Source organism: Ctenopharyngodon idella, chromosome 22 (genome assembly GCF_019924925.1).
Source record: "Ctenopharyngodon idella isolate HZGC_01 chromosome 22, HZGC01, whole genome shotgun sequence".
NCBI lineage: Eukaryota > Metazoa > Chordata > Actinopteri > Cypriniformes > Xenocyprididae > Ctenopharyngodon > Ctenopharyngodon idella.
In genome coordinates, this window is record NC_067241.1 from 23,094,324 (window position 1) to 23,107,577 (window position 13,254).

Genomic DNA, 13,254 nt, shown 5'->3' on the forward strand with positions numbered 1-13,254 from the left:
AAGGGTACAACGGGGCTAAAGGCACACCGGGGTAAAAGGTGCAATTGATTTTACTTTACACTAAACTACCAGATGGCACAAAAACTTGCCACGGCACTTTCCAAAACATCCACTTTTAAGATGAATGTGGAAATTTAATGTTTGATGATTTTTATTTTTTTTATTTTTTATTTTTTTTTAAATGTAGATAATTATAATATTTTAATTATCTATATTTTGAGACAAAGGTCTTGTTAATGTTTATCAGTTTTGTTCAAGGAAATGAAAGCAGCAGTTTTTCAATAACAGAAGAATATGTAAAAGTATGGTATTTGGGGTAAAAGTGCTCCTGTTGTTGGAGTGAAAGACACAATAATTAACATGATAATAAACAGCTGCTGACTTTTCCATTTGATGACTTGACATGGTTAGATTCAGATGGTAAATATCATGTATCAAGTTGGGTGTCCATCTTAGAGATAATACCCATATTTATACTGAAACCATCATATTTAAAAATATATTAATCATATCATAAAATAAAATATCATTTATTGTTACTACTGTAAATCTATATTAAATTATGCGATCTCCTTCAATGCTTTCAGAATCTTTTCCTTTTAAAATATTTTTTTTTACATTTTTAAAATATATTTTTATATTAACATATTTATTGAACAAAAATTAGTAATTTTATCACTCATAGTACAAACTTAATAGAAAATAGTACAAACTTTGCTAAAGTGATTGTTTTGAACAAGTATTAACATAGACATTATTAAAAACATTATTTTAGCTGAAGTATTTCTATCAATACTGTGTGTCTTTTGCCCCATGCTGGTTTTACCCATGTGTCTGTGGGGTAAAACGCCCCCCTCACCACATCATACATTTGTAGGATTAAAATAAACCACTTTTATGATTTATTTTCACACAAAAGCTGTTGCTCCATTAATGTTCAATACACACATATATGATTATTCTGCAATCATACACTATGGGAGTAGTGAAAAGAACATTTGCCTTTAGATCCGTTGTATATATTTTTCTTAACACAAGATATTTTGAAGAACATTGTGAACCAACTAACATTTGAGCCCATTAACTTCCTCTGTATGGACAAAAATAAAAACACAGACATTTCTCAAAATGTCTTTTTATGTTCCACAAAAGAACGAGTTCCACAGACAAAAGAGCAGTGTCCCTTTAAAGATATGTGGCTATAACCATATTAAAATGCCAACTCAGTTTTGTAACGCATGGATAGTATATCTTTATTGAATAAGTTGTTTTTGGTAGGACAGACTTTTGACGATCATTGATGGATTCCGACCACATTAAAGGGTAACGTGCAAATACGTGTCATAGGTTAGCTAATAAAGGTTAAAAAAAAATTAAAAAATTATTAAGTGTTGAAAGAAGGAATGAATCAGGTGAGCAAAGTTTACTTTGGCCTATTTTTATTAATAGTATTAATGATGACGATAATAATGTATGTCAACGTGGGTTCTAGTGGCGGGAGTGATTTGCATATGCAATGTGCATGCATAAATAATGAACAGATTACTGTATAAAAGTTGCAGTACTGAAACAAGTGGCGTGATTGGGCCTGTAACAATGGTATAAATACGTGATATTTACAACAACGATAACAACACGACGGCGGGGTGTGCGTGACGTCACTAACGACGCCACGCAGGGACAAACGCTTATCGTTTTCTGTTTCAGCCGTTCAGTGTCAGGTAAATCCTTAATCATTTATAATCTGAATTCAGTGAGGTGTTCTTACGATTCGGAGACATTATGTGCTTAATTAATACTGTTATTAATGGTCGTGATAGAGTCAGTCAGCTGTGAGGGCGGGAAAACTCGGGAAGTTGAGGCCTTAGGCAAGACTGTGTTTTGTTTAAATATACTATTATAATTTCGTTCTTAACTGTTTAAATCGTAAGAGAATGCGTCTGTTGTCTCATTAAATAACTCTTAGATCCATATACAAAACCATCACAGTAATCTTAGTTGGCAGGGATACCGTTATTGTTACTACTTTAAAAGCAGGTAGAGTTAACATGAAATGGCATCCATTTTTACTCATTTAAACTAAATAATGTTAACATATTTTGAGTTAAACAGAATATTCAATAAGACATAAAATGCACAGACTTTATTTAATCCATCGAGAATTGTTTAGATTGTGAAAATTGTTTGTCAACTAGTCTTGAATGTGAGTGTGGACGGTTACAACTTTTTATTATTTAAACCCATAATAACAACATGAGTCAGTTTTGGGCTGAGAGCCCTTTTGAAGTCAAGTCAGATCTATTTTATTTGTAAATTCAACAGCATTTGAAATGTCTTTCAGGATGAGCTCCTCTGTGGCCTCTAAGACTCATGAACATGCAGCATCTGCAGACGACGGTCATGTGTCTGAACCTGTCGCTGTCACAGTCAGTCAAAGTTCACAGTTTAGCCTGATGGAAATGAATGAGGTAGAGTACTTACAGCACATTATCCAGAGCCATATGGATGCTCAGGTGACAGAGACCGACAGCTCAGGCTTCTCACACCTTGAGGGAAGCCTGTCTGATGACACAGAGAGGCAGATCAGCTGCTCACCGTCGGTGTGCAAGTCAGACGTCACACCAGATGAGCCGCGCTCCGTATCCATTCAGGAGATCAAGATGCTGCTGGTAAACGAGCCGAACGGGGTGCTGGGATGTGAAACGACACCTTCCAGCGGTGTAGAGGTTCCAGGATCTGTGCTGGACAGAGTTCAGTGTGCTGAGGAGGAGAGGACAGATGTGCGCCATCGGAGAGGGACACGGCTGCTGGAGGGGCGATCGAGCCCACCTGCACGAGTCTGCCTGGAGAAAAGGTTACAATGCAACCTGTGTCACACAGCTGTCTTATTCTACTACATTTGTGAAGTCTGTAAAGAGTCACGAGACGAGAGACAGCGTTAAATTACCTCATGCCTCAAAGCACATAACATTACAATAATGAACGTGGTTTACAGTGAATTTATAACAGCTAAGGGGGTTTTTAACAACGGCTTCACAGGGCTTATTGCTTTTATATAGAACAGTGATTAAACTGACAGGAACCACCTGTGCATTAAACGGTTTTATACTACGGGGCTGTTGAATGATCGAATCTGGTTGACAAACATTCTAAGGTGTGCAGTTATATTCAGTGAAATGCATGTTTAAAGTAGTTATAGGCAGCTCTTGACCGCATTACAGTTTCATATCACTTCACCAAATGATTTCAGTTATCTCTAAAGGTCCTTATATATGGAGTGAATTTTGTGCCATAATTAAACAAACTCAATCTGCTTTGCTAAGGGAAAACTCGACTCGCAAACAAACAGAAAGCAATGTGCAAATACAAAGGCCAGTTTGAGCGAGAACGCAGAGGAGTAACAAATGTATTTTGTTTTACAAATAAAAATAAATATTTCACAAATAAATACAAACCATCCTACAAACTGCATATAACCTGTGAACAAATACCAAACCTATAGCATATAAATGCATACCTGGCTGTTACGATTGTAAGACACTTGCCTTTATATGAGATCTCTCGGCTCGTTTTTCTCACAAATGTGTCCAGGCAGATTTTCTCACAAATGCAGTTGAGCAACTTCCTCTTCCAAAACAGCAGATGGCGCTATGCAAGGGGATCAATTTAGCACTAGAGAGCAAACGCAAATCCTGGCAGCGGCAGGTTGCAGCGCCACTTGCAGTGACATCCGGTGGAGTAGTAGTTTTTAGGTTTTTTTTGTTTTTTTAATAAAAGATTTGAGGATGCATATTTTATACCAGCAAGCAGATGCGACCAGAATATGAACCCAATAAGCTAAATTGCATAAGCAGTTTCCCATAAAAGAACAGACACACACAAAAGGAGTGCCCAGCGGCCGATAGGCATATACGCACGCACGCATACAAATACACAAACATTATTTATTAATTTATTTCTTTAATGTGATCACACATTTGCCCATTTTCATTTTAGTAGCTATTACAAAAATGTTCTATACTTCATTGAACTGCCAAATTTCCATTCATCAATTTATTAATTTACGTGCATTAAATGAATGTAAAATAACCTGCCAAAACTTACATAACCTCAAAGCCACAAGGATCATAATTTAAGATTAATGAATTTCCGATGTTTGTGTGTTGTATGGCTTCTGCCATCAGTCGTTGCCTGCCATCAGTCAAGGCAAGGGAGGCAGAGTCTCTTTAGAGAAAACACTGGATGAAAAAATTATCGATATTACAAAAATAAAACAACGCAAGTATTACAAAATGTGACATTAAAAATTGTAAAAGTCACTAGTTTTTATATAGTAACTCTGTCCAACAATGACACCCGCTGGTAAAGTTAAAAAGAACAGCTGAACATCAGTTAACAAATAAAATATATTGTTTGTATTGTTACTGCCTTTTGTTATTATTTTGGAATAAATGTAAAAAAATATGTAAAAACACTATCTTGATGAGATATATTGGTTTTAATAAACAGAATATAATATAGTGTAAAAATACAAAATATAATTGTATTTAGCCTTTTTTATGTAATGTTTATTTTACCAGGAATATGTGACAAAATTAAGTGTAACAGGGACATGAATTTAAAAAAAAAAAAAAAAAAAAAATGTCTAATAATAATAATACACACGTGTTTGCCTCATTATTTTAAAACACCACCGCACGCCACTGAATGTATAGTAAATGACATTTTGGAATTAGCAGCGGAGGCTTAGGATGAGATGCGTAAGAAATTAGTCCCACACACAAGAGTGTTTTAAGGACAAAAACCTGACAAATTATTCTTAAAATACAACATCGGAACAGTGTGTTGAGGTGTGGTAACCGTAGTTTAAGCGGAATAATTGACTCCGGGCCGTTGAATTCTTAGAAAATAATGCGCTTCGCGTCGTGGCCGCATTACTACCTCGGGTGTGCATTATTTTCTAATATTTCAATGGTCCATCGTCAATTATTCCTTACTTAATGCACACCTTCCAGCCAATTGACCCTTCGCCGGGAGTTTGATTGACAAGCGATCTAACCAATCATAACGCCGAATCCGTCATTTTGTCCGACAAAGCAGTCAGGAGTTAGAAGATTAACCTCGGTGGACTTGAACTTGAAAAAAGCTGTGTACTGACATCTTTCCATGTTTGAAACATTCTTTCTCATGTTGATTCATGTTTATTTGATGCTATAAATTAACTAGTAGGAAGAGATGATCGGTTCACTCTAGCTGGCGCTACAGCGATCTGTCACGACACATTAAAGAGCCACAAAATAGTATTTATTGTTTGAATTTCTTAAAAAAATTACACAGTTTGAAAGCTGGGACTTTGTTTAATATCATAAGTAACCTGCTCTGTCTTGTCTGTCGACGTGTTGTCAATGTCCTCTTTGCGATGTATTTTTCACTCTGTGTGGTGTGACAGCGCCATGGCTTGTCGGACAAAGCAACAGTAACTAAGGGGGGCGGGTCTTTGCGAAGGGTCAATTAGAATTGAGTATTCTGACTTTCTGATTCTGATTTTATTTAATATTTTCTTAAGTATACATACAATAATAATTTCATTCATTTCATTCATACACTTAACGTATAAACAGAATAGTTCAAGTTTTGTTGTGATATATATCACACATTTTTGTCGTGCATTTCATATTAAGTTTAATAGGTAAGATCATAGGTAAGAAATGTGTTTTGATTAAAGTTAAGAGCAGATCGGGAACACACACACACACACACACACACATACATAAAGCATATTTTAAAAACGTCATTATAAATGTACATTTATTTGTATAATGTTAACAGCAATAATAACACATTCCTGTTGTCACTGCCTAGTATTGTCGTGGTAACATTCCATGTAAAGCTAATGAGGAAATTACGTGTTTAATTAAGTGTGTTCCAAACAGCTTCATTATGACACAATGTCCCTCCAAAGTGCCCACTTCAAGGGCTCTTCCCTTCAGAGCAAGTAGTAGTCTGTTTTCATTTACTTCTATGTGTTTATGAAAATTTGGTTCATTTTGTAAATTTGAATTATGAATTAACACTGAAAGGTATTGTGATACCACTTGGTACAGTGATACTTCAGCTAGTATAGTATTGTAAGATATGTTTATGGTATCATAATGATAACCGTACAACTGAGACATGCCAGTCACAATTATGTTTAGTTCATATTGCTCGTAATTGTAAATTGTAAGTTTAGTCATGTATTGTTTTTCTGTGAACAGTTACGATTAGTTTTTAAGCAATATCACATGAGCACGAGTGCTGTTTTTTCCTAATATCAACACGATTGTCAATGTAATATTGATTTTATACAACAGATGTTTTCTAACTGACTAGTCTAAAAGTAAGAAACCCCCAGAAGATGATCAAAAAACTGTGTGTATATATGATACATCTGAAATACTTAAGTTATGAAACAGTCAAATCCCTATCCTGAATGCTGCTAAAAATAGGTCACTATTATGCAGTGCGCTCGCCTTGCGTTAAGATCGTTTAACATTTAACATAACACTCAACGTTAGCCAATATAGGCATATTTATTAAAATCAGCTCGGTTCTGATAAGAAAGTTAATCAAGGAATAGCATATAATCAGCTTTTAAAAAACGTAATTTTCCAGCACATGCTAAACTTGTGTCTAAATATGTTACAGTTTAAAAGTAAATCCACATTGTTTTTAAGGGAGGCATCTTCCCTCATCCTACCCTATATATATATAATGTAGTCGATATTTGCCTATATTTATTTATTATATCCCAGTTCCCCTTTATCGGACCAGATTGGCTTATTAAAAGAGCAACCTCACCTGTCACCAAGTTGGGACAGGTGCTCTGCATTGTCCATTTTAATTTCTAATTTAGAAAGTAAATTTTTAAATAAAAAATAGAATAACAGACAACAATTATTTTTATTTTTGTTACGCTTACGATCACCTATATTTTTTTTTTTTTTTTTTTAATCTTATTTTACATTTTTATTATGTAATTAAAGATTAGCTTTTCATTAACTCACAACCACCCCCCCATTTGAGAAACCCTGTTTTAGGTCAGAGGGGGTTTGGCAGATGCTTTAAGTCATTGTTGTCTTCATTTTGACATGATTTCATAATTTATCTTCCAGATTTTTATCAGTGCTTTGTCACTCTACGAACACTCCAGGAATATCCACACATGCACAAATTGAGAAATGGAGTAAACCAGACAAGATGGTGAAAATACAAGGCACTTATCCATATGAAGGACATCTGTTCAAAACTGTAGGTGCTTATCTTCATGTTCATGTCATTCAAATGCACTCCAGTATTTGTTTGTTCCTGAGGTCTGCTGTTTGTTTGTTGTTGGTAATGAGTGATGTCCTATGGTCTTTACCTTTTTCTTTTATTGGAGGGTGGTCAACAGTCTGAGCTGATCATCCCTACAGAGTTGACCTTCAGTTTCAGAGCAGATAAGGGTTCAGAGTCAGTGATGAGAGCTCCGTTTGTCAATTACACTGACACTGCTGACCAGCAAACTGCCACCACACTGAAGAGTAAGACTTTTTAAAGTTGTTAAAAATTTTAAAATGATTTTAAAATTAGTAATTAATCAGCACATTATCGTTATTATAATTACCTTTATGTTGTTTTAAAGCTATATGACTTTGCTTCATCATTGGAACAAAGACTCTTTTCCATACAGTAATCAGGGGCTGACAAACTCCAATAATGAAAAACAAAAAAGCACCATAAAAGTATTCCATACGACCTATGCATATACTAAAAAAGTATCAACTCTACAAAAAAAAAGAGTCAAATAAGGATCTACACAGGACACAAGCAGCATACACACACATTCACACATATTGTTCGTCCTTCCGTCAAGAAGATGACCAACTTCATCCGATGTCGTAAGACCGATCTTAGCCCAGAAGTGTCTTTGGCAATGTGGGCAGATCAAGTGAGCTGGGGTGCTCTCTGCCATTTGACTGTTTCTTTCTCGGGCTTTGCATTCAGCCCTTTTTTTTCTTTGCTGTCTCAATAGCCGCATTTCCACTGTTGGGCCAGAGGTAGGCATGCTATTGCGTGCCAGGGCCAGTCACATTTCCACTGTCACTTCCGAGGCTTGATTGGGCCCCGTCGGGGCTTCCTCGGGCCAACGGCCAGGGTTTTTTGGCCCGCCAAATACCTGGGTCCAAAGCAGGCCAGCTCAGGCTTGAGGGAGTAGTTATGAACAAAGGCCGAGTTTATCTGAGTCTGGAGACAGCAGCTCTGTGGGTGATTTCATATACCTAACCAGGTAGATCATTTTAGTCTGCAGGAATGGAGACCCCGATGCGGACACTCGCAGTAGGATAGGAAAAGCCTCCACAGTCTTTCGCCCACTGCAGCCGATATGGTCATCATCGACCATTTCCATCAGTCAAACTTCGGCTATATGACTCTGTCGTTCTGTCAACTGTCCTCTACGGCAGCAAAACCAGGAGCATGTCGGCTCGCGTTCGGAATAAGGTAAATGCCTTTCATCATTGATGATCTTGAGGATCAGTTGTATCCTCAAGATAGACTACACTGACCAAATCTGAAATGAAGTGGTGCGGCGACGGAGTGGATTTGACAGGCTGGATTTCATAGTTGCGGAACGCCGGCTCCGTTTGGCAGGGCATATCTTCCACATGCCGCGGTCTGGAGCTCCTCTGTTTCTCCGACTGAAAATATAGCCTAAATGTATTAGGACTGTCATATTTTTGGTCTTTCTAAATGTGATGTAAACTGTTCTGTGACTACAAATAAACAGAAATAGACATGATTGAATAAGTATGTTCTTCGGTGAAATAACGGTAAATACCACTATTTCTGTGAACAATGTGCATTCTTGATGTTGCACAAATTCATTATGATCAATGTATCACTTATTATTGTTAAATTGTGGTAAAACATCGATGCTTGGGTTTTAAATCTTCAAGTAAACAACAAAAATGCCAACAAACGGCCGCTTTTATCATGTTTGTTTTGCGATCTCGCTAGTGATTTCTTTCTGATTAGTTTTCTGCTAAATCTTCCATTTGTTGGTGAAATTATGGGTTTGCAACGTTGTTCCAGAGAGGCGTGTTACGGGCAGGTTTTAGTGAATCGCTGCAGAGCTTCTTGCCCGACGGTCGAAATGCAGCATGGTTTTGGGCTCGGTGCTACAGGCCCGAAGCTATTGGCCCAGCCTGGCCCGTTGAAAGCCCTGGCTCACCCTGGCCCTGCAGTGGAAAAGCGGCTAATGTGCAGTGTCCTGGAAGACATCTGTCAGCATTGCAGAAAACATCATGCTGAACAGTGTGGGGGCAAGCAGATGGGTCTCTATCAAGTACACAAGCCTGCATGCCGTCATAGAGCTGGAGTACTATGCAAATTAATCATTTGGGGCATCCAAACTTGCTCACGATCTTCCAGAGCCCCTCACGACTTGAGTTGAATGCCTTGGTTAAATCCACGAACGTCGTGTAGAGGTCAACGTTTTGTTTCTGGCACTTCTCTTGTAGTTGGCGGGCAGCAAATATGTCTACTGTTCCTCGTTCTTTACTGAAGCCACACTGGCTGTCAGGGAGTAGGCCCAGCTCTAGGTGTGCGGTGAATCAGTTCAGAAGGATTCTTGCGAGGATTTTTCCTGCAATGCGAAGGAGTAAGATTCCTCAGTGGTTGTCTGTTTCCTTTGCATTTGTAGAGGTTCACTATGGTGGCATCCTTGAAGTCTTGAGGGAGAGTACCTTGTGCCCACATTGTTGGGAGTAGTTCTGTCAGCTTGTTGCGCAGGCATGGTCCAGAAGCTTTGTAGATCTTGGATGTTATCACATCAGCTCCAGGAGCTTTGTCATACGACAGCTGGTTGATGGCTTTGTCGAATTCTGACAGTGTTAGAGGGGTGTCTAGGGGCCCTATCATACACCGGGCACAATGCGACACCAGGCGTGACACAAGTGTTTTTTGCTAGTTTCAGCCTGACGCAGTTATCATTTTCATGTCCAGCGCCCACGTTGTTTAAATACCAAATGCATTTATACCCGTCTGTTCGCCCATAGGCGTGTTGATCTGAAAATGATGTGTGTTCAGGTGCATTGTTGGTGTGTTGCTATTTTGAGGCAACTGAAAATGACTGCGCCATTGACCAACAAAAACCTGGTCTAAAGTCAATGGCGCAGTCATTTTTTATTTATTTTTTTGTTATTTAAAGGGCGCGTTAGTAATATGCACCTATAGGCGGGTGCATAACCGGCATACACTCTACTTGTTAAACAAACAGGGAAGCTCAGCAGCACACAAACATACCAAATATTAAAAATAAAAGGATTATGCTTTAAACTCGCGCACGAGCAGATCCTTTTCCTCTCTGGAGAAGCGTTCAGTCTTTCCATTTGCAAATTCCGCCATGTAAATAACAATCCGCCATGGTGCAAGTGCACCTGGCTTTTAAAGGGAATGGGAGATGAGACTCTGATTGGTTTATTACACATTATGCCCAAAACATACCCATGACTCATTAAGAGACTAGGTACAACCCTTTTAGACCATGTTCCTGGCATGGCGATTAAATTTTAATGTTTCAATTGGAAATATTTCAACACATCGAGAAAAACTGAGCTCATTAAGCCACTTCACTTGGACTTTAATGTCATCATTTAAGAAATGACTTTTTTATGTACAAAACAGAGCAACCTAGATAATCAACTAAAATTAAAATTTTATGTTCCATGAAAGGAAGAAAGTCAGAACAGTGAGTAAATGATGACTTTAAACAGTGTTCTGGACTGTTGTGAAAACATAGAGATGTGATTATATTTGTTTGTTCTGGTTTTGTTTCTCTCTTCACTGAAGATGAGGTGGTGGGTAAAGCTGTGCGTCCCATCAAGCGTGTCCGGCCAAGGGCTCTCAGGTCATCTAATATCATACAGGGCTCAGACAACTGGAAGACATGTGCCAGTATGTCCTTTACTAAACGTGACAGGACGAGACCTCTCATGGATCAAACTCAGCGCAAAGAAGTTCACAATAGGAAGGAACGTGATCGCAGGTGGTTTGCAGCATTAAATATGTTTCAAATGCTTATTGCATTATAGCCCGTACCATTCACTGTTAGGTACAGAGATCACATGTAGCATGTTTATGTTTTGCTCAAATTGTGTCCTCAGGAGAAGAATCCGTCTGTGCTGTGATGAATTGAACCTGCTGGTGCCGTTCTGTTATGCTGATACTGATAAAGCCACTACACTGCAGTGGACCACAGCCTTCCTCAAATACATTCAAGAAATACACGGAGACTGCCTTAAACAGGTTCCCTCAAACATGCCACTGTTTTGTGTTTATGTGAGTGTGACAGTGGGTCATGTGAAATGCATGTATGATGCATTGATTCTTTAAGAGGATAAAATTGTTTTAGTAGCATAAAAGTCTTATTTGGAGTAGGGCTGCATGGTATACCGGTATTACACAGCAAAATCCCCAGAGTTAAATCAACTCTGCACTGAGTACATAAGGTCCCTCTCTAAACAGTGTTAAAGTAACACTGAAGCAGAGTTAAAGTTAAATGGCATAATTAAGCAATTAATTAAGTGATGTTTGAGCATTAGTGATAAACACCTGCTGTTAACAAGCAGAATAACTGAAGAAAAGAGAAACACAAGAACTACAACTGACTTCAGCCACAGCCTTAGATGAAATCAACTGAAGATAAAAGACATGAAATCTCTGAAGATCTCACTAAAAAACTCCACAAACAGCATTACCAGCTTCACTTATTACTAACCAGATTGACTTTTTCACATGTCTACAGAAGAAAACATCTATGTATTTATGAAAATTAGGTTTATTTTGTAGATTTGAATTATGAATTAACACAATACTGAACGGTATCGTGATACCACTTGGTACAGTGATATTTCAGCTGGTATAGTATCGTAAGATATGTTAATGTTATTGTGACAACCCATTATTTCGAGATACTTCTAATAAGGTGGTTTGCAGTGTTAAGGGTGATAGAAGCACCTACTGACACCTCAATTTACCATTCATAGTGAAAATACAAGGATAATTCAAGATCCACAATTTATCAGTCAGGTAAAGCAGGTATTTTGCAATTGCATAATTTATCAATTTGGAGATAATAAAAAAACAAATTCTCAAATATAAATCTAAGAGTAAAAGAGGCATACCTGACATCAGAGAGTGTATGTTTGACACCACACTATGGGCTGATCTAGCTAGAGAATCGCCCCACGCTTTCCTTCTGCAACCCTCCCTGAAGTTCTCAGAGCAAGATTAACACGCTCCAAATGGAGACTTGTACTAACAATTGGAATTATTTATATGCTAACTTCACTACTGAAGCAGATCTTGACTATGGAAGTGTGAGACTATAGACAGGGAGGGGGCTGTTAGTCCTTGTGGTAGATGTTTCTATTCTGTTTTTGCAATAATTGCTATAATTATGATTAAAAGTACCAGTATTGTTTTAAAACCAATCACCATTTATAAAACTGTGGTGTTTAAACCTATTATCTGTTTTATTTGTTTTGTTGGTTAAAAATGTCTTGAATTACATCCATAAGCATGCAGAAATCCACTCTCTGTTTCAGGATTTCCAGAGAACTTTCTGCGGCAAGACTGGACTGCGGCTGAAGCCCAGTTGTGTTTCAGTAGCACATCCTCTCGAACCCTGTCAAAACATGACAGAACCTGAGAACACTTCACACAACTGACTTCCTGTTTTCTGCTGCATACAGATGCTCAGAGTTCTGAATGTGAAACTGTAGTTTGTCATTCAATTAACATTTTTCATGTGGGTTTATTGTATGACCTGTTTCCAGTTGTCCATGTCCAGCCCAGTTTAAATGTGCACGCAGTCAGGACCATGACCATTTGTTCTGATAGGCCAGGTCGAGTGAAGAGCGAGGCTTAACACATTGTTTTGATTGTTTGGAGACCAAAACAAAATGACATGACTGCAGAGGGCACTCAGTGCCTTTAAAGGAATGTAAGAAACTACTGTAATGCAGTTCAACTGTTGAACGAGAGAAAAACTGTGATGTGTATTTTTATTAATGTTTGTATTTTTATGCCTTGTTTCTTTTGAAGGGCATGGCCATTGTATTATTGTATTTTATATAAAGAGTACTTTAAATAAAATATTATTTAATACATTTATTATTGGTGTATTATTGGAAGGTTCAGAGACATGAGCTCTAAGAAATGATTTACTGAAAA

The 13,254-nt window shown here is 37.7% G+C and overlaps 1 protein-coding gene across 3 annotated transcripts; it reads left to right on the forward strand.

The window, feature by feature from the left end:
- Positions 1-806: 806 nt before the first annotated feature.
- On the forward strand, positions 807-13,194 carry LOC127505391 (uncharacterized). 3 transcript variants are annotated; one of them, XM_051880880.1, is made up of 7 exons: positions 807-1,721; positions 2,342-2,854; positions 7,155-7,290; positions 7,421-7,562; positions 10,870-11,065; positions 11,184-11,358; positions 12,627-13,194. In XM_051880880.1, the coding sequence occupies exons 2-7, from the start codon at positions 2,343-2,345 to the stop codon at positions 12,747-12,749; spliced, it is 1,284 nt and encodes a 427-aa protein (XP_051736840.1). In that variant the 5' UTR covers positions 807-1,721; position 2,342; the 3' UTR covers positions 12,750-13,194. The 3 variants fall into 3 exon arrangements, with proteins under 3 accessions (XP_051736840.1, XP_051736842.1, XP_051736841.1); XM_051880882.1 differs by having other exon boundaries at positions 818-1,721; positions 11,184-11,325; XM_051880881.1 differs by lacking the exon at positions 807-1,721 and adding an exon at positions 1,754-2,037.
- Positions 13,195-13,254: the final 60 nt, after the last annotated feature.